The sequence below is a fragment of the Olea europaea genome, chromosome 10 (genome assembly GCF_002742605.1).
Source record: "Olea europaea var. sylvestris chromosome 10, O_europaea_v1, whole genome shotgun sequence".
Lineage (NCBI taxonomy): Eukaryota > Viridiplantae > Streptophyta > Magnoliopsida > Lamiales > Oleaceae > Olea > Olea europaea.
The window spans coordinates 1,200,338-1,222,864 of NC_036246.1; the positions used below are offsets into that span (position 1 = coordinate 1,200,338).

Consider the following 22,527-nt stretch of genomic DNA (forward strand, 5'->3'; position numbering starts at 1 on the left):
TTTTTTTTTTAGTTTCAATTTCCTACTAGAAAAGTCCAACTTAATAGATTTATAAGAACTTCACACATACTTTATGAGTTTGCAACAAACTAATGAGTCTCAACATCAAAACTATATAACATAGATAGCACCATAACTTAAATCTTATTTAACTATTTAGATAAAGTTATTTTTAACTTTTATACAGGTAACATCGTTTAAAAACCTGAAATTAAAATCAAATGAAAAGTTTTTGTAAAAATAAAAAAATTAATAACCTAAAATTGAATAAAAGAATTTTTAAAAAAGGAAAAATATTAAAAACTAATAAAGTGCGCCTAGGGAAAACAAAAATGAGGAAGGAAAACATTCAACGGTTTAAGAATTGGCCAAAAAAAAAAAAAAAAGCGTCTAAGCATGAAATGAGGCTTTTTGCCCTAGCTTTAAGGCTAGGCGACGCCTAGTCAAGTTATTTAGAACATTGCTAATTTAAAGAGCGTCTCTCATGTGAAAACTCAATGTGGAAAAATGAAGAAAAATAAAATATTGATTATTATCATGTAAAACAAAATATTAATAGATGGCTAGCTAGGTACACTTTACATATTAAAAAGGCCTCGATACACTGGTCTAAGTTGTTTTCTTGTTAAAATTCGATGTATAATATAAACAGCTTACAAACATTTAAAGTTGAATATAAATTGACGAGTATTTAAATGTATAAATTAATTAGTCAAGTTATACATGCATCATGCCCAGAGTCATATAGAGTTAGACACGTCGACTGAGCCCCAAGCATAGATTAGAGATGCTATCTATTGGGATGGGTAAGATGCTGCCCATCCTTTTGTGTGACAGAAAAGGGAGGGTTGCAAACCCTCAACGGTTCCTCCTTCACATCAAGTGACTCAATTTTCAAAAAATCATGGGTGCAACGGAAGTTCATCCCTTTAATATTATAAGATAGTAACTCAAATATATTTCATCAAGTGATGACTAACGGGTATCAATCACAAATATCTTTCCTAGGTGGTGCAAGCATTGGTTCACTAGCAGCATGCATGAGAGTAAAGGCTACGTTATTATAATATAAGTGTTGTTGCTCTCTTCTCAAATGCACTAGTTTGATGCACAAAGGTGGAAAGCCTTGGTGTTCACGTCAATGATGAGAGCTCCAAAATGAAATGAAAGCTATAGGTTAAGATACGAAGTAAAAAATCAAAGAAAGTTTGGAACATCTCATTTTGACTTTTGCCTATTTACATTGCATAACAGTTAAAAGAAAAGGTAATAAGGCAATTCAAATTCATGTCAAACTTACAATCCAACTTGAACGTTAAAATGCATACGACTATTTCATCATATATGCTACACTTGTCCTTCATTCTAACATGTTAAAATCGAGTTAAAATTAGGATTTTTTCTCACGACTCTTTGACATACACTTTTTTACGCTATATAAAGGTGTTATATCACAAACTCGTGTTAACACATTTTTAATTTTGAAATTGATGACAAGTGTTATGCTATACGTATATTAGGGTGTCTATAATGATGTCCATCCTCCTCACTTCCACAGTGGGTCCCCATCCTTTTGAGGAGGGTGTGCACCGTTATGAACATTGTATTATGTACAAGTAGCATTTTCATTTATTGATAATTACCTGATTCAAGTAATATGAATACATCATGCACATTTAGGCTGAATAACGAAATCGTCAAATTGCAAAATCGAACTGAACCCGTTTTTCTAAAACCGTTGGTTTGGTCTTATGTGGATCCGTCAACGATTTGGTTTTGAACCGAACCAAACTGCTTTCGAAGTAGTTTGGTTTATGTTTCAATCTTTGCAAACGCTTCAAATCGTCAAATCGAAATTTGAAATGGTTTTGTTCAAAAATCGAAGTGGTTTTATTTGATTTGAAAAAATTTCAAATCGTTTTGAATAATTTGGATTGAAATTTTGCCTCAAACCTACCAAATCGAATCATGTACATCTCCATGCACATTCACACAAAGGAGATTCTTAAAGTTACAAAAAGTACTGAAAACGGTAATTTTTTTAAAATTTTACTAGCTATTTATTCCAGAAATGGTGGCAGAGTCGCGTTACGGTATTTCTCCACTCACAATTTCACTCGTAAAACCCCGACCTTTTCCAATACTCCAACGGGCAAAACCCCCCTTAAACCCTAACCCTCACAACGTCTATCTTATCAGTTATTCTCACTGCCCCCATGGCACCAGTGGTGAGCCAAGCTAACGCACTCTTCTCAGCCATATCACGGCGGCGATTCAATCTCCGCACTATATGTGGCCGCCGCACCGGCTCCGCGTCTTACACGTCATCTGCTCCCTCCCCCGCCGCCGACATAGACACACCCTTAGCTGGAACCAAAATTCTGGAAGCATTCAGTGAAGAATTCGAAATTGGATCACGAAAAATTACACTGGAAACAGGTAAAATGGCGCGATTTGCAAATGGTGCGGTTGTTTTGGCAATGGAAGAGACCAGAGTACTCTCCACAGTTGCCTCTGCTAAAGGCGATAGCGTCCGTGATTTTTTGCCGCTCACCGTATGTATAACAAAGAATTTCCTTTTCTACAGTTCTCATTTGAAAATCTCAATTCGCACAGCCCAGTTTCTATTTTATTTCCTATGAAAGTTTCAGAGGCTCAATTTTGAATAGAAACAAATGGTATCTTTAAGATGAGAAAATTCTTTTGAATTATTTTTCATAGATTTCGCGGAACTCAGTGCGTTATCTATCAGTAACAAAAATTCATGAAATAATTAGTGGGTTTGAAGTAAGATTATTGTTGTTGCTGGCTACGAAGTGATTCATAGCCTTTTCTCTTTGTAAGGTTGAGTATCAAGAGAAACAGTTCGCTCAAGGTGTAATTCCAGGCACGTTCATGAGGAGGGAGGGTGCTCCAAAAGAAAGGGAACTTTTATGTGGTCGTCTCATTGATCGACCTATTAGACCGCTTTTTCCTGCAGGATTCTACCATGAGGTCCAGGTACAGTGAAACAGTGATGCCAAGCGATTCTCTGTTGAACCTGCTATTCTATTGTTTTTTCAGCTTGGTCCTTTCTGCAGGTCATGGCAAGTGTTCTTTCTTCTGATGGGAAACAAGATCCAGATGTAATGGCTGCTAATGCAACATCTGCTGCCCTAATGTTATCAGATATTCCATGGGATGGTCCGATTGGGATAATACGTATAGGGAGGATTTCTGGTCAATTTATTGTTAATCCTAGCATGGATGAGGTAATTCAAACATCTGTGCTATTCAGAAAATTGTTCCTTTTTGTTTGCACCAATTTGGGGAGAGAAAATAACGAACATTTGGCATGTCAAGTATTGAGAAGCCTAAATTTCATTTTCACCCAAACTACTTTACAGAAGTTTTTGGATGCAGTTTCTTATTTTAGTGGATCAGTAATTCTTGACATGTATAACAAAGGGTGTTTGGCCATCCGGATCCAAGATCTCTTGTTGGTGGGTGCAACTATTTATATTACCACTCCTTCTGGAAAAGGGAGAAATCCTACAATTCAAATTCAAAGTCAATAAAACTATTTCCCCATGACAAGTGAGGAATTTTCTTCTCAGCTAGGAAGACTAGAAAACTAAAGAAGTATAAACATGGCCTTGGAAGAGTTTGTAATGAAGAATTCAACATTTATTTTATTATATCTTCTCTAAATTAAGTTATTTAAGCCAAATCCATCTAACAAAGACTTGAGATATTGAAAATTACCCCTATAACGAATGGAAAAATGCAGCACTAGTTCCAGACTTGTTCACTTAGTGCAAAAAAGATTCCCATTCTAACCTTTTTTTTATTTTTTATTTGGGGGAATTTACATCCTTGAGTTATTGGTTTTGTAGCACTGTGGCCCCTGCCTCAGTTGCTGTCGAACAGCCGTTAAGTATCATCAGATATCATATTTGTTGAGTGCCAAAATAGTCAAGATACCGTTATCTCTTTTCCCAAATTTATAGAATAAGGTAAAATAGAACAAACTAAGACGAAAAATAATATCAATTCATCTTTCCACCCAACACCATTTAGGGGCCACAGTTGCTGTCGAACAGCTATTAAGTATCATCAGATATCATATTTGTTGAGTGCCAAAATAGTCAAGACACCGTTATCTCTTTTCCCAAATTTATAGAATAAGGTAAAATAGAACAAACTAAAACGAAAAATAATATCAATTCATCTTCCCACCCAACACCCTTTAAACTGCCGCTACCACCAGCCTGGGGCATCATAGCCAACACCAGATCCAGCCCCAAAGAAGAGTTTAGAAATGCAAGTGAGGATATTGTGTTTTGGATCACTACCCATTGGCCCTAGTCTCTTGATGATATATCTGGCCTGCACCTGTTACTAAGAAAGAAAAGATGTTAAGCATGATTTTTCCCCATATTATTTTCAAAATTTCCTGAAGAGATTTCTTTTTTTGGTTTTCATTTTCTTGTTAATGTCGTTTTTCTGCTTGATGGAGCCTATATGCAACAACAATTAATAAGCTGCAGTTGAGTGAAAGAATTTTGTAGTTCTGTGTATTTTATTTATGTTTATGTCTTGTATAGTGAATCTATGCACTTAACAAGATAAAAGAAAGTCTGAAGATAAGACTACAAAGCTTAAGTATGCATATGATATTTCTAGCTAGCTTTTGGGGCATATTGAGGATATTACAGTTTTAATGGATTGAGGGCAAATTCAAATTGAGCTCTGTCAGTATATGGGTGAAGATTTTGTGGCTGGCTAAAAAAAGAATCTGCTTTTCTATTTCCATACTCTGTTTTCTTCTTCTTTTTCCGTGTGTACAACACGTGTATTATATGTACATTACGGTTGGTATAATGGCGCCAATACCTAATTTGTATTGGAGTGACTTATCAATAAATGATTGGCGGAGACGATGGTGGTCGAATGCAAGGATATTAAGCTACCGAGCGTGACGTAACCTTCATGGGTGCGTGGTTTTTTTGGTGGAATTGAGAGATTTGGATGGTGGGGTGGGATTTCAGTCTGTGTGAAATCTCCATTGCCAACAAATTGGCAAAAAGATTTTCTTGAGGCAAAAAGTGGAAATGAGAGAATAGAGCAGAAATTGAGAGGGGGAGTGATGAGGACATCCAGTCGTTTTTATTTATTTCTAGTTGGACCTTATTTCATTTTGTGGACTTTATTGTTTTGGATTCTTATTAGGCTTATATTGGCCTAAGCCCAATTTAGTTAGGGTTTAGGTTTTTAATATTTAAACTACTTTGCATTGTAATTTATTTTCAGTTGTTGAATGAATAATTATTTTGGTGGCTTGTGGCGAAATTTCCCTCTTTCCCATTCTTCTTCCCCTATTTTCTTTTCTTCCCTCCCTTTCCCAGATTTCGTCTTCCTGATTCATTGAATTTTAGTTTCTTCATTAAATTTTCTATTAGTGCTGCATCAAATTTGATATCAGAGTCGAATATTGGGTATTTCCTCTTATACAATCTAAAATTTCTTCTTATTTTCTTCCTAAAATTTGTTGGAACAGGACAATTGAAAAGATTTAGCATAAAAAGCAGAGTTTTTCATTTTTTTTAGTTCTGTCTTTGTAAAAAAGAAAAAAAGAAAATAGGGTTACTGTTCACCTAGAATTTCAGTTTAGTATTTTGGTTAGTTTCTGAAAAAAATAAAGTTACTGTTCATCGTGGGTACTATTCACCTAGAATTTCAGTTTAGTATTTTGGTCAGTTTCTGATTTTTTTCTTCAATTTTAGAGTTTTAGGCGTTTACTGCTGCTAAGTGTGCTGTTTCATAAATTCCATCCCTAACAATCAAACCATACTTACATTCAGCCTATATACAAGATTAGCCCACCTTACGTTAACCCAACCTTATAATAATCCTTATACCCACAGATAATTATTACCCGCAAGTCCATTCCATTTATCGAGACATTTGGGCCATATACTAGTGGCCCAAATTACTCCCAATCCCAGTTAAAATTCACTCTCACGTGATCCAATTCAAACTCGCAGCCATCATAAGCTACAGCTACAAGACAAATCGTTCCATCTATACACAAACCAAATGCAGTACACCCCTTCACTTCCACACACAAGATAGAAGTCATAGTCATCTTCATTGCCACCTGCCAGCCCCAACACCACAACAGAGGGACAGTTTCTACATGCACCACTAGCAGAACTAGAACAACAGTCACTCATATTAACAGGAAACCACCTGAAGCGAAGGAAAGCACGCAATCATATCTAGAGTCCACGTGTCAACAGTTCGAGCAACTAAACGACAGGGAGCCCTTGACCTCTATTTATTGTTAGTTTCCACTACTTCATTTTAAGATCTCATCATTTACATTACTTGTGTTGCTGTTATTTGATAATTGTAGCCTTAAAATCCACTTAATTAGAATTTGTGAGTTAACATCCATTGTTCCCCGATTACTCCCATGTGATAAGACCTTTCGAATAGTCATTTGTATCATTGCTTTCTATTTTATTTACACCAGTATTATTAGCTTGCACGTTCGAGCCTGCGTAATCCCATCTTTTAAGTAACTAAGAATAAAATAAAAAAAATAAAAAAATTGCTATTTCACTATTGTTACCCATTGTTTATTGATCTCAGTAGTGCACTTCACTTAGCTAGTGTTACTTTGTATGCATTTGCGTAGTGGTCCTGTGACTACTTCTAGCTCTAGTACCGTTGCCATGAATCCATACCAAATTGAGGCCCTCATCCGATAGTTGGTACAATTACAAAATCAATTAACAGCTATCCAAACTGAGGTAGCCGCTACTCGTGAAGAGAATAGAGCCCTAGTCGCTAGGTTGAACACTCTTAATCCAACCCCATATTTGACTGAAGCTAAAAACTCTGAATCTTCCATTAATAGACCTCATCGTCGTCCACAACATGGTTGACGCCACGCTAGACATGATCGTAGGGAAGAAAATTAGGCTCGTGGATGAGAGCGGGAATATCACTGTCATGGTATACAATTTCCCCGTCGCCACGAAGAGCTCCTTTTTCGAAACATTAAGTTAGATGTCACTACATTTGATGGTTGTCTAGATCCTAGTGTATTCAATTACTGGGTTAGAGATACGGATCGCTTCTTTGCCTGGTATGGGGTCCCGAAAGATCGAAGGGTACAATTTGCCAGTTTAAAATTAACTTGCACTTCTCAACTTTTTTGGGGAAGTGTTGAGGACCTCCTGGAGGGGCGTCATGCTCCTCCTGTTGGGAGTTGGGATGAAGTGAAGCGTCGCCTTCAAGAAAATTATTTACCTCAGGGTAACTTGCTGGATCAATGGAATGCACTTACGCAAGGCAATCGACCTGTGATCGAATACGTTGCTCAGTTTGATGAGTTTCGAATGAGATGTCAGGTCGTTGAGGATGAGGTCATGACCTTGAGTAGGTTTAGACAAGGCCTAAGAGATGATCTTAGGCATGAGCTTGTCCTTAGAGGCGTCACCACTCTTGACCGCGCCTACTCTTTCGTTCGAAATTACGAGTTAATGACTAGGACACCATATAGAATTCGTAGTGACACCCGCACTGCAACCTCTTCTGCATTCACTCCATCTCCTAAGTCTATTATAGGGCTTCCTCCTTCTAGTGCTACCCTTGCATTAGATAGTAAAGGTAAAGGTCCTGAGGCTTCAAGGGCGTCCTCTTGTTTGCAATGTTTTAACTGTAAGGGTTTTGATCACATTTCTTCTAAGTGTCCAAGCCGAGCCCTATTATGGAAGAACGTGAAGGCATCGTTGACGAGCCATTAGAGGACCAGGTTTATGAACCCAAGTTGGAAGAGTTTGATGACTTGGAGGATAGTGAAGATACCTTCTTAGGTTGTATTCAGGCTAGTCCCTTTATCCCACATACGCCTAGAGTTGGTGTCGTCCGTTGCACTCTTACCTAGCCTAGGGATGCCTATGATTGGCGTCGACATGTCATCTTTCACACTTACATCAAGATCAATAACAAAGGCGGTAAAGTTATCGTGGATGGTGGCAACTGCATTAATGCGGTTTCGATGGCTACTGTATCCTGTCTAGGGTTGAAGCTAGTTCCTCATCCTCAGCCGTATAGCGTCTCTTGGGTTGATATTTCTTCTGTATCTGTCAAGGAGCGTTGTTTAATCCCTATCCAGTTCCTCGAGTATAAGGACCATACATGGTGTGATATTATTTCAATGGATGTCAGGCACATCATCTTGGGATGACCTTGGTTATTTGACCTAGATGTAACCATCTATGGTCGATTCAATTCCTGCTTTTTCGTGTTTATTGGAAAGAAGATTCACCTTAACTCATTGCTCCCAAAGCCTGTTGGTTCACATGGAGCAAAGAAGAGTGGGGAACGAAAGGGATTGAATATCATTAGTTCTACGGAGTTTGAGCGTGCACTTGTTGGTGACTCAATTGTGTTCGCTGTGGTAGTCATGAAGGTTTCATTTAACTCCACAACAGGGAACCCTGCTAAAGTTCAGTCGTTCCTTCAAGAGTTTCAGGATGTCTTTCCGGAGGACATACCTGATCATCTACCTCCTATACGGGACATTCAACATGTCGTAAATTTCGTCCCAGGGGCATTCCTTCCAAATTTGCCTCATCATAGGATGAATCCTACAGACCACGCTGAACTCTAGAGGCAAGTGGATGACTTCCTTCACAAAGGATTCATACGTGAGAGTTTAAGCACGTGTGCTGTCCCCGCCCTATTGACGCCTAAAAAGGATGGTTCTTGGAGAATTTGTGTGGATAGTCGCGCTATCAATAGGATCACGGTGAAGTATCTTTTTCCCATTCCTAGACTTGACGAATCACTAGATATGATGGTTGGAGCTACAATCTTTTCGAAGATTGATCTGAAGAGTGGATACCATTAGAATAGAATTCGCCTAGGTGATGAGTAGAAGATCACTTTTAAAAAGAAAGATGGTCTTTATGAATGGCTAGTCATACCTTTTGGGCTAAGTAACGCGCCAAGTACCTTTATGCAGGTAATGGCATAAACTCTTCGACTTTTCATGGGTAAGTTTCTTGTTGTCTACTTTGATGATATTTTCATCTATAGTAAGACTAAGGAGCAACACCGTGACCACCTTACACAAGTTTGCTCTACCTTACGTGCATCTAATCTATATGCTAACGTCAGAAGTGCTCCTTCTTCATCGATACAATCGTTTTCTTGAGGTTTATTGTCTCTTCAAGAAGGGTATCTGCTGATCCTGCCACGGTTAAGGCGATTCTTGATTGACTTGAACCTAAGACGACTATTCATGATGTCAGGAGCTTTCACGGCTTAGCTACATTTTATCATCGCTTTATCAAGGGGTTTAGCACTATTATGACGTCTATTACGAAGTGCATGAAGAAATAGGAGTTTCATTGGACATAAGAAGCGGCCAAGGCCTTTAAGTTGGTCAAGAAGCGAATGACGAACGCTCCTGTCATGCGTCTTCCCAACTTTTCCAAAGTCTTTGGGGTTGAATGTGATGCCTCCGAGGTAGGTATAGATGGAGTCTCGAGTCAGGATCGTCAACCCTGTTGCCTACTTTAGTGAGAAGTTAAATGAGGCCAAATAACGGTACTCAACTTATGATAAGGAACTGTATGCGGTGGTCCAGGCTTTGTGCTATTGGCGCCACTATTTGTTGTCCGAGGATTTTGTCCTTTATTCGGACCATGAGGCCTTCTGTTACCTCAACTCCCAGAAAAGATTGAGCTCTAGGCATGATCGTTGGATTGAATATTTGCAAGCTTATTCGTTTGTTTTAAAACATAAGAACGACGTGGAGAACTAAGCAAATGATGCTTTAAGTCGTCGTATCTCCCTTTTGTCGATTAGGAGCGTTAAGGTCATCGATTTTGAAAGGCTTAAGGAGGATTACGAGGCGTGTCTTGATTTTAAAGATATCTTTCTTGAATTGCAAGGTGGACAGTCAGATACCACAGATAGCTTCCGCCTTAAGGAGGGTTACCTTTTTAGAGCCAATAAATTGTGCATCCCTCGAATTTCAGTGCGGGATTTCATAGTGTGTGAAGTTCATGCGGGAGGTTTAGCCGGTCACTTTGGACGTGATAAGACCATGGAGGAGGTTGAACGCCAATTCTATTGGCCTAGCTTGAAAAAAGATGTGACTAAGATTGTTGGTACATGCAACCCTTGTCAATTGGCCGAACAGAAGAGGCAAAACACAGGCCCATACACTTCTCTTCCGTCCCTAATTGTCCTTGGCAAGATGCTAGTATAGATTTTGTGTTAGGATTTCCACGCACCCCAAAGAAACATGATTCTATTTTTGTGGTTGTCGATCATTTCTCGAAAATAGTTCATTTTATCCCTTGTAGCAAGACCTCAGATGCATCCAAGGTTGCCATGTTGTTCTTTAATGAGATTGTCAAACTGTATGGGCTTCCTAAGACCATCGTGTCTGATAGGGATATTCGTTTCACTAGCTATTTTTGGAGAACCTTGTGGTAAAAGATGGATACCAAATTGAAATTTTCTACAGCCTACCATCCTAAGACTGACAGTCAAACTAAAGTAGTTAATTGTAGTGTTGGTAATTTGTTACGATGTCTGGTCCGAGAAAATCTTCGTAATTGGGATTTGATCCTTGCTGTAGCTCAAATTGCTTATAACAGTTCCATGAATCGTTCATTGGGTATGAGTCCATTTGAAGCTGTTCATAGGTATAAGCCTAGAAAGCCGTTAGATCTCATTCCCATGTCCCCACAGGCTAGAGTGTCAGTGTCAGTCGAAACATTTGCACAACATCGTCATGATTTGCTTATTGAGATCAATAAACAACTTGAAATATAAATTCCAAGACGATTTACATAAACGACATGTTGAGTTTAACATTGGGATTACGTTATGGTTCACATTAAGCCAAAGCGGCTTAAAATTTTAAAGCAAGTTGGTTCAAATGTATATGTTGTTGACATTCCACCCCACTTTGGTTATCACTCTACTTTCAATATTGAGGACTTAGTTGCTTATAAAGGCCATTTCATTCCCTCAGATAATCCTCTGTTACCTTTTTTTATGGATCTTGACCCTGATTCTTTGGTCCCTTCTAATCACTACCACCTCTCACAGCACACAAAGATAGCATTGATGTTATTTTAGATGAAGAAACTGTGTTAACTAATGATGTAGAGGTTCAGCGCTTCCTTGTTCGTTCGGCTGGTCGACCAGATTCTGACTATATATGGATCTCCAGAGAGACTACAACAATTGGACCCAGATTTATTAGAGCTTTATCGGAGTCAGCAAGATCTTCCTTGGCTCAGATCGCCTCCCGTCCGCCCAAGGGGAGTTGGTGAGAACACCGGATTCAGACCTCCACTGACACATTTTTACAGATAGCGAAAGAAGCTTGCCCAACCTATGAGCTTATAGTTGGGAGATTGACTGCGACCTATATTGATATATCGACTCGACAGGGTCGAGTTTTCTCCCACCCTGGGAGAGTTAATGATGACATTTAGTCGTTTTTATTTATTTCTAGTTGGACCTTAGTTCATTTTGTGGACTTTATTGTTTTGGATTCTTATTAGGCCTATATTGGCCCAAGCCCGATCTAGTTAGGGTTTAGGTTAATATTTAAACTATTTTGTATTGTAATTTATTTTCAGTTGATGAATAAATAATTATTTTGGTGGTTTGTGGCAAAATTCCCCTCTTTCCCATTCTTCCCCTATTTTCTTTTCTTCCCTCCCTTCCCCTGATTTTTTTTTTTGATTCATTGAATTTTAGTTTCTTCATTAAATTTTCTATTGGTGCTGCATTAGGGAGAGAGGAGATTGAGGTGCGGGTCGATCTTTGTTGAAAGATAGGGGATGATCGAAGTTAGAATTTTTCGGTTTTCATTGTTTCCTTTTTCTTTCCTTTTTATCTATTTTTACCCTTTTTGTATTAAGCAAGGTAGAATCATCTTTTAATAATACAAATTGACTTTTTCAACTGTCTATTAGATGGATTCCATCAGTGTGGACCTCGGTGTAATGGACTAATAGGTTGAGGATGTAAATGCCAAAAATAATAAAATGAGGGCCTATTTGCTACTAAGGCAAATAGGCATTAGGTGTAGACTGATGCTGCAATTTCCCTAAAAAAATAACATTAAAATGTACCTGGAAACATATATCACAGAAAAATTTAGAGATCAGTTTATTCACATGTTTATTACCCCAGGGTTCAATGTTGTGACAAGAAAGGTTCAATGTTAGGAAAATAAACCAAAATTTTGATTAGTTTAGGAGGAGTAACTGTCACCCCTCAGTTAAATGTGGATCTGTTCAGGTTTTTGACTGTTGGATAGCTCCTGAACAGCTTTTGAGAACTTAAAAATAAAAAACCCATTGGTTGTCTCTCTAATATTGGAATTTTAAAATCAACCAGAGTTTATGGCAAGAAGTATTCTCAAAAATTTTGTAATACTAATTACTAGATGAAACAGTTAATTGATTACAAAGTAGAAGAAGGGAAGAGAAATTAAAGAAGGAATGGATAAGGAAGAAGCTAATTAAGCTAGGTGCTCTCATATGAGTGAGAATTTGAAAAAGGAAGCAGATAGGGAATATATTAACTATTAAGCTAGATGCTCCAATTGGAATGATCTTGGCCTGTTGCTCAATCTTGTAAATTCTAACTTAAAATTCTTTCAAAAATGCTGGGGTCTCATATATGCAATATGACACATTCTATAAAATAAGTCGCGATCTTGTTCACTCTGATTTATGTGCTTTCATTATGGATGTTGTGCAGCTTAGCCTAAGTGATCTTAACTTGGTGTATGCATGCACAAGGGAGAAAACATTAATGATAGATGTGCAAGCACGAGAGATTTCAGAAAAAGACTTGGAAGCTGCACTAAGACTTGCTCATCCTGAAGTGAGTTTGCTCTGTGTTCATTGAGACTGCACTTCCCTGCAGTTTTTTTCGACGCTCATCTTTGATTCTTCAGGCTGTTAAATATCTTGAGCCTCAAATAAGGCTGGCAGCAAAAGCTGGTAAGCAGAAAAGGGAATACAAACTCTCTATGGTGTCAAAGAAAACATATGACAGAATCAGAAGTTTGGCTGAAGCTCCTATCGAAGCTGTCTTCACAGACCCCACATATGGCAAGGTGCCTTCCATATTTGCAATAACATCTCCAGAGGGATTTCTGCTGTTCTCCACTTATATCTCCTAATAATTTTGTCCTCTTTGTTCAGTTTGAACGTGGAGAAGCATTGGATAGAATTACACAGGATGTGAAAAAAGAACTTGAGCAAGAATGTGATGAAGAAGGTCTAAAATTTTTATCGAAGACAGTTGATACAGTGCGGAAACAGGTTTGAGTCAATGAAATCAGATCCCGCCCCCTATAAAAAAAATCCTCCCTGCAGACCCATGCGACTCTCTCTCTCTCCCCTCTTTCCTTATCTCTTTTGGGGAGGGGGAATTGAAGATTACCTACAAACACATGTTCACTATCCAAATCTTTGTTTTATTATATTAGATTCCTGATAGGATTTGGAATATCTTGTTCAGAAATTGGCAAACGTGCTGCCTATTGTGTTAGCTTGACCTTTCATTCCAATCAATTCTCAAAAAATATAGTTTTGATTTATTTCTGAATTTCATTTATAAATATGGATTGAATTATGATACGAAGATGAAAAGAATTTCTTTTTTTATAAGAGAAGTTTGAAATTTTTGAAATTATACTAGTGGAAATTAGTTTCCTAGGATAGAGTATTAGAACAATCCATTTCTTTAAGATGAAAAATGAAAAAAAAAAAAAAAATGATTCCTAGAAATTAGGTCAAACTTGGTAAAAATATGACTAAATTGGAAATTAAAAACGAATATTGGTTGTCCAATGGTATAATGCAAATGCTTTTTGAAGACAAAAGTGATGAGAGGGTCAATAAAATTTAGGGTTTTGAGGTATCCTTTTCTTCCATTAGATATGTTCTCTTGATTTTGGTTTGTACATCTCATTTGGTTCTCAAGTTCTTATGTTTCTGAAAATATCAGGTTGTTCGTAGGAGGATAATTGGCGAAGGCCGTAGGGTTGATGGAAGGCGTCTTGATGAAGTTCGGCCTCTATATTGTGAATCTGGTAATTTACCTGTATTACATGGATCGTCACTTTTTTCCCGTGGAGATACTCAGGTTAGTACCCCAGTATCCACCATTTTGTTGAAAGTGATGATTCACCGTTCAAGGATATGATAAAAAATCATGTTTTTTGGATAAACTTTTTTTCCTAATCATTTCCAGTATGGTATTGCATGCAGGTTCTTTGTACTGTAACCCTTGGAGCGCCTGGAGAAGCTCAACATTTGGATTCTCTGGTTGGTCCTCCAACCAAGCGCTTCATGCTTCATTATAGTTTTCCGCCATTTTGCATCAATGAAGTTGGTAAAAGGGTTGGCCTAAATAGACGTGAAGTTGGGCATGGTGAGCTACTAGTATATTTATGACATCAAAAAGCATATTATGTTCACGAATTAGTTTTGAGTTGGCATAAGGTTTATTATTTATATCTTGACTTTTTGCAGACTTCTGATTTTAATTTTTCTTTCTCACAGCTAATGCAGCATCAATTAATAATTATTTTTGCAATGACAGGAAAGCAAAAGCAATTTGTGCATGATGTGGCCTTATTACGTAGACATTCCTTTTTACAATGCTATATGCAAATTTTAGTTCTTCAATGCTCGTTTAGATGCTTTTAATTGTAAATAATGCTATTCATTACCAGTGGTGTCAAGCACTAGTTTATGTGGCAACAATATGGCATTAAATGTTAGATTCACTTAAATACAATGTCACAATGTTCATTTAATTGAACCTATCAATTGTGGCCACCTAAACTGGTGTTCAAGCACCCCTGGTGCTAAATAGCACTATTCTTAATTGTAAGGCTGCATTTTTTAGTCATTTCTTTTAAAGGTTACTGTTAATTGCTGACAATTTTACTGTTTTGCTTTTTTAAGATGCTTTTGATTGTCAAGCTTTGTCTGAAAGGTTTTCTGTTGAGCTATTAGCATCTTCCCTGCCGTGTTCCTCCCACCGTGCTTCCTTCTATTGAATTATTGATATATCAACTTATAACACGAGGGGGAAAAACTAATTGTCACTTCAGTTTGGTGGATGCCCGATTTATCAATAATTACGACTTTGCATAAATTTTTGTAGTATTAAAGCATAATGCATTGTTTTCATGTTTAGGCACCTCACAAGATATGTTCACTCGTCGATTCTTCTCAGCTTCTGGCTTTTAATGGGAATGCCATTTGGCAACATGGTTACCACCTTGACACCTGCATAATTATCCTAACTCACAGTTTTATAGCATCTGATTGCTTACAAGATTTCTGTACTTGGATATATTTTCATGTATTTTAGTTGTAAGGAAAGAGAAAAAGAAACCTGTTCATATATCCACCACCACAAGATTTTTTGGTCGCTAAAATGTGGTGAGAAGAATCCCCATTCTTATAAGTTTGTCAGCCTTTACTATTGTTTTGGTTGTCTGTGAATTCCTCTTCCTGTTGCTTGAACATGACTGTTAACAGAGTGCTATGAGATTTTCATTTTTTCTTTATGTTGAACCATTTGATCTAAAATCTTATACGGTAGAAAGGGCTCCACTTGTATATCATTTAAATCTTGTCTTCAACACACCTCCACTTGCGGACAGGGTTCAATTTTCCTATTAAAGCCTCACACGTGCACAATTTCTTTAAATGGGTGGCAGGGATACTTGAACTCATGATCTTGATTGCTTGATACAATGTCATGTCAAACCACTTGATCTAAAAGATTAAGCCATTTTGAGGGGTCTCGTGTATTATTTAAATCCTGTGTTCAATATTTTCCATAGACATGTATAAAATGCGGAATTGTACCAATTATCTGGAATATAATTTTGAGTTGTTTGGTTGACACTGAATCTTTACTTCACAGGTACTCTTGCTGAGAAAGCTCTGCTTGCTGTGTTACCTCCAGAAGATGATTGTCCATACACAGTTCGTATTAATGCAGAAGTCATGGCATCTGATGGGTCAACATCAATGGCATCCGTCTGTGCAGGTTGCTATCTCACAGACTACATTCTTACTTTAGAAGTTTCCACTATTCGTGTCATACTTTGTTCAGGAATATCACTTCCTAAGTGGTGAACTTGATCTCTTCTTAGTGGGCATTATATCGACACTGCTTTTTCATGAAAATGTTTCCTGAACTTAGCTTCATCTAACTAATAAATAATTACCTGCAAAGATTATATTCTGAAGGTCATGACGTGTATCTATTCTTGTAGGCAGCATGGCCTTGCTGGATGCTGGCATTCCATTGAGAGAACATGTGGCAGGTTTGTCAGTGGGCCTTGTTAACGAAGTTGATCCGTCTACTGGTGATATCACAGACTATCGAATCTTAACTGATATTTTGGTGAGGAATATATATAATTTTCTTGGCTTGCATTGGTATTATTTTTTTGTGAAACTCAGCGAAGATGTCCTTTGTTTTCTCTTGCTTTTGGATGTATACCGTAAAAGCTATTTTTGGTCCTCCGCCTCAAGCCTGAGATTCAGGAGAAAAGGTTGAACATTTGTGTTGTGAATGGTTGGCCTTTCTGAGATGGTTTTTTTCGTATTGGTCTCTGGGTGAATGTAAGAGTTTTGAATGCACAAAATTTTAATAAAAGAGGTAGAGGAAATAGAAGAAAGAAACATTTTAGGGAGGTCTAAAGAACTTGTCTCGTGGTTAGAAGAGAGGTTTAACAAAATAAATTATTTAGGAATGTCTATACTCGTAGGACTTTGTAGCTAAACTCTAAAGGGTTCTCACACGACTCGAAAGTGTAAGTCAATGGCTCTTTGTCACTAAAACTAGGATTTCCTAGAGAACTCGGATTAAGTGTCATTCATAATTCTGGGATGTGGGAGTACAAACACAATTTTTACTGTGTTACTGGATATCTGATTGAATTTGGCATAATAATTATCATATGATTTAAATTCAGGAAAGTTTGCTTGCTTTCCCATTGGGTTTATAATTTATTTATATTTCTTAGCATGGCAATCCTGTAGTCTTGGATGCTTAATCGCTTCCTAGTTTCCATATGTTTCACATTGTTTGAATTCCTAACCTTGCTTCTTGTTAATTATTTAAATTGATCGATCGACTATTTATTTATTTTTTCTATTTGCAACTTCTAGGGTCTGGAAGATCATCTGGGGGACATGGACTTCAAAATTTCTGGAACGCGAAATGGAGTTACTGCTATTCAGCTGGATATAAAACCTGCTGGAATCCCTCTAGATATCATATGTGAGTGTTTAGAACCTGCACTTAAAGGTCGGCTTCAAATCCTAGATCAAATGGAGCGAGAGATAAATGTGGCACGATCTCAGGATGGCAGAAACTCTCCACGGATATGTAAGATATCCCCATTGTATTGACTTTACTTTTCTCTGATGATAAAGATGAGTTATTTTGTAACCTTTTAGTGGGTTTCTGGTCAGAAAGGATTTGGAAACACTAGGCTAATAATATATGATTGCATTCACCAATATTATTTACGTGGCTGTTGGTGCAGTGACCTTGAAGTATAGCAATGATGCGATCCGCCGCCTGATTGGTCCTCTTGGTTCCTTGAAGAGGAAAATTGAAGAAGAAACAGGTATGATTTTGTAAAGGAGTTCTTCAGTACTAGATTCTAGAAACTGTAGTCCTCTTGTTAATGATTTTTGTAGCTGTATAATAAAATGTTGTAAACTGGCACCTATTCTCTGCAATCTTGTTTTGTTATGTATGCCATATGCACATGGAAAAATAATGTTCTTTCTTGTTCATAGATACAAGTCTTGGATCATGCAAAAATATACATGGGTAATCTGTCATCTCAAATTTTGCATAAAAGTTTTGTTTATTTTCTCCTGAGCCTCATCCCTTCGAGATGATGAAGGTATTTGAATGCCAAAGACTGACCTGTGCAATAGCGTTGTGTTAATTAGCTAGAGCATGTATGCCATCGCACTTGTAACTGAGTTGCATGGACATACTGACACGTGATTTTTCAAATAAGTAGGACGTGGACACGTCGATTTATATCTTTATTTTTATGTTCTTTTATATGAGACACGACAGATGGTATGTCAAACACTTGTCCAAGGGTGTCTTTGAAGTATCATTCAAGTATCTGTAAAAATGGGGCAAGGGCTTGTTAATACTTGTCCTTGAGTGACCGAGGAGATACATATTACACGGACATGCTTCCCTAGTAGGTGCATCATAGCTTGATAGAATTGAATATGGAATTTGCTGGCCTGTCCCCCCGTGGTTAGTACGTTATCAAAACTAAGTAAATAGATGAACAGGATATATGAAAATAGAAGAGAAACAAACTAATTATGGTAATATTTGTTGAGAAAGGAGGGGCTTCTATGCGCAGCAAGCAAAGAAGGGAAAGCCTTTACCAAGCTTTGGCTGGTATAGGGGTGGGAATAGTGCATGTTCATTTGTTCACAACCACATGCCTGTTGATTTTTTGACATGCTGCCTTTGTGGAATAGGATCTGATATAAACTACCATCTTTTTGTTAAATGATTTATATAATTCTTATGTTTAGTAACTACCAATTTAAAGCTTGCCATTGGGAAGCTCCTCCGTAAAAATGTTCCTTTTTTTTTTTTTTTTTTTTTTTTTTTTTTTTTTGGTTTTATCTTTTTTTCAAAAAAAAACAAAAATATTTTTTTTTTTCTTTTTTTTTTTTTTTTTCGGGGAAAAAAAAAAAAAAAAAGGGTTTTTCTTATTTTGACTAAATGTTCCTTTTTTTTTTTTTTTTTCGGGGAAAAAAAAAAAAAAAAAGGGTTTTTCTTATTTTGACTAAATGTTCCTTTTTTTTTTTTTTTTTCGGGGAAAAAAAAAAAAAAAAAGGGTTTTTCTTATTTTGACTAAATGTTCCTTTTTTTTTTTTTTTTTTTTTTTTTTTTTTTTTTTTTCGGGGAACTCAGAACTCACTTATTTGTGCTTGTCTGAGTTATTGATTACAGATTTTGGCTAAGGCTTATCCTAGAAATTGGTTGGGAGTATTTTCTGACTAATTTTGAATGAACATGTGCACTGTATGCTTCTGAAGGGAAAATTTTATACCTCTTCCGCAGTCCTTGAATCTGTAAAAAACTTTATGATTTTATGGTAATTTTATGAGCTGTTTTCACTTCATTCATGACCCTGCACAAAACTTTGAATTATCTGGATTTTATATTTTTAGAATGATGATTCAAGCAGATTGCTCTTCTGATCTGTGTTATATGTTGTTGTTGTTATTACTTGTCATCATTGCTCTAGAAACTCTACTTATAAATGTCTGACATTATGTTCATATCCTAGTTGTGGATATCTAATTATATAGTAAGCCTTTTGACACAGTTATATGCTACAGGTGCTCGGATTTCAGTGAATGATGGTTCTCTTACCCTGGTTTCAAAAAATCAAGCAGTGTTGGAGAAAGTGACAGAAAAAGTAATATATTTTATCTTTCTATTTTATTTTGTTCGTACATATTGTTGCTTGACTGGAATTGAAGACGTACTTTTTCTTGAGGGTCAACCAGGTTCCTCTTCTGCCACTGATGTATGGTTGTGTTTTGAAAATTTGTCAATGTGCCAAGAATTTTGTTGTCTGAGCGTGGTAAAAGTCATATGTTCTAAATATGAGTAGAATTAACAGTAAAACTGCTACATCGTGAAACCATGAATTTTTTTCCTAATCCACCTTATCCCAGCTCCAGACATTGCTATCGAGCTATAAGTTTCTGCACAATATATCTTTATGTATGTATGCATGTATGAAAATGCATTTAATAACCAAAAAATTGTACTTACCTATTACTTAATTCAATTTGGTCTGCTCAAATACTCACATTTTTTGTTTCACTTGTTAAAATATGAAGTTTTGGTTAATATTTAATTAATGATTTTACAACTCTTGATGCACTTTGTTGAAGGCGCATCCCTTCATTTTATGTAGCGAAAGGTTATGAGTTCAAGCTTCTACTAAATTTGATCTGGGCTTACTGTTGAGAAATTGGACATACTACTATTTCCTCTTGATAAGAAATTGGACCTTGTCGGAAACATATATAAATAATTCTAAGCTTTTATCTAGGGCTGCATGTTGCTTTTTTCTCAATGTACTAGGCAATGATTTACTTTCTCAAGCACAGCCCTATGTTTTATATCGTTAATGCCTCCCATGAGTTCTATCGCCTTTGTACTATGAGCCATGTTGCTTGTGAGAGAAGCATGCTTTTTTTTCACCCTTAAGGATGATCCGATGAGATGTGATGGATGATTGGATGTATGAAGTTCAGTCTTGCTTTATACATTTCTTTTTATTTTTCTCTGATAAGCTGTAACTTCAGAAATTGACTTCCCATCTCATTCTGTCCTCAGATTGATTTAATAGTGGGCCGTGAGATTGAAAAGGGAGGGATTTACAAAGGTGTCATTACCTCAATCAAAGAATATGGTGCCTTCGTTGAGTTCAATGGAGGTCAACATGGCCTCCTGCACATCTCTGAGTTGTCCCATGAACCGGTTTGTACTTTTGTCCCATCCAGTGTGCATATTTTTGTATGTATGCAGTCATCTTATAGGGACCCCCTCCTCTAGCTTCTCAACGTTGAAAGTGTTTTTTTTCTTATCAGGTGTCCCGTGTTACTGATGTGGTATCTGTTGGCCAAGTACTGAGTTTGATGTGCATTGGGCTAGATGTTCGTGGTAATGTTAATTTATCTCTCAAAGCCACTTTACCTAGGCCAGGATCAAAGACAAATACTTCAGTTGCTGCACCACAAGCACCTAGAGTCTGGGAACCCATCGATAATGAGAACGAGAAAAAATATCAAGATGGCAAGCCTTTGGAAAGTGGGACATCCTTGTTATCAGGAATGTCCGGAGTTTTGATTCGAAGTGCTGTTGCGTGCGATGAGGATGAAAAATCTGCTGGTCTGAATAAGAAGTCTAAACGTAGATCTAGATCCAACAGTGAGTCAAAATCTAATGCAAAGTCTCCAGTTGAGAATAATGCTAAATCTGCAAGTGATGATGAAGATGAGAGGAATACTGACTCTCAAGGTGTTCTGAACAGTAATAAATCAACAGCCGAGGCTCCCTTGAGTATAAAGAAACTAAAGCTTGGAACTGAAATGACAGCTAAGGTTCATCAAGTTCGTGCACGCGGATTAGTCCTTGATTTGGGTGGTGGTATTCGTGGAATGTATCGATTTGAGGTAAGTGTAGCCTAATTATTACTATAGCAAGTATCCTAATTATTACTATAGCAAGTATCAGCTTCAAGTTTTTGATGATTACAAAAATTTCTGCACGAGTTTTGAAGCTGGTAATGCTTACTTTTCATCCCTTTCATATTTACCACTGTTAAGTTCATGTATCCTTGCTCTCTTTATATTCAAAATTAAATATCTCCAATTAATTCCATGACTTCCGACCATCAGTCCATTTTTCTAAGTAGGAGTTTTTGAAATCTTGTTCGTCAATTACGAGGAAGACAATAGTTGTATATAGTCACACTAAGCCCCTACTTGGTTTGGATAAAAATTAGATTTTGATAAAAGTTGGTGAAATATGTTATTGAAGAGTTGGATAAAAACTGTGGGTCCTATAAAGTGTTTAGTTAAAAATAAATTTGGAGAAAAATGAGCTTTAAGAAATGGGGGTCAAACAGGGACTAAGTTGGATGAGTCTAAGAGCATATTTATTCTATTATTTAGAGAAAATCTATAAATTTAAAGATTTATAATTTTGAAATATTCCAACAAGTTCTTTATATTTGACGCTTAATTTTACTATTACAAAAAAATGTTTATTATTTTTTATTATTTTTCTCTATTTCTTATTTTAACTTGATTTTCTCTGGATTATTTAATTATTTTTCTACATTAAAAATTGAAACACTTGTAGCATGATTTTAAGGGTTGATTATTTAAAATAGTGAGTATATCATGTTTAAAGAGTCTCTTGGAGATGTTCTAAACCTAAGAAAATAAATACTTCAACAGTGATTGTCATTAACACTATTTTAATTTATTCTCTCTTCCTTCCAGGTTGGGTTTCAGAGAGACTTCGAAGTTGGCGACGAGGTGAAAGTAAAATGCTCCAGTTTCTCAACCAAGGGGATCCCTGTAATGTCATTGGTGGAAGAGCGCAAGTCTTAAACTGCCTATCCAGTTGCGAGAATTAACCTTGGAAAGGTGAATTTTATTTCTAAAACTACCCCGGCATGCCTGTCTCTTCCAAAATTGTGAAGAATCGTTGTGAAATAGAGAGCGTTGAAGATTGTATCACCAGGTCACTATTTCACTTTATTTCGTTTAAACTTTATAGACATGGCCCGATTCAGCATGTTGCACTTGGCCATCTTTTGTGCAACAGTGTAAATTTTGAGTAGGCAGGCAATTCAACCCTCCCACT

General features: G+C 36.8%; 1 protein-coding gene across 1 annotated transcript; it reads left to right on the forward strand.

Annotated features, from left to right (window-relative positions):
* Positions 1–2,105: 2,105 nt before the first annotated feature.
* LOC111400794 (polyribonucleotide nucleotidyltransferase 2, mitochondrial) lies at positions 2,106–22,521 on the forward strand. The gene is made up of 16 exons (XM_023028194.1): positions 2,106–2,555; positions 2,845–3,000; positions 3,081–3,251; positions 12,796–12,921; positions 12,995–13,156; positions 13,245–13,364; positions 14,053–14,190; positions 14,316–14,478; positions 15,991–16,116; positions 16,346–16,476; positions 17,247–17,466; positions 17,627–17,710; positions 19,476–19,555; positions 20,488–20,631; positions 20,742–21,326; positions 22,161–22,521. Exons 1-16 carry the CDS (start codon positions 2,217–2,219, stop codon positions 22,269–22,271), a joined length of 2,856 nt encoding a protein of 951 aa, XP_022883962.1. The 5' UTR covers positions 2,106–2,216; the 3' UTR covers positions 22,272–22,521.
* Positions 22,522–22,527: the final 6 nt, after the last annotated feature.

Bases quoted from the DNA above. Each gene is read 5' to 3' on its own strand.
- LOC111400794 (XM_023028194.1), top strand. From the start codon at position 2,217: ATGGCACCAGTGGTGAGCCAAGCTAACGCACTCTTCTCAGCCATATCA. The intron at 14,191-14,315 runs GTTAGTACCCCA...TATTGCATGCAG, and splicing joins TTTCCCGTGGAGATACTCAG to GTTCTTTGTACTGTAACCCT. The intron at 16,477-17,246 runs GTGAGGAATATA...TGCAACTTCTAG, and splicing joins GAATCTTAACTGATATTTTG to GGTCTGGAAGATCATCTGGG.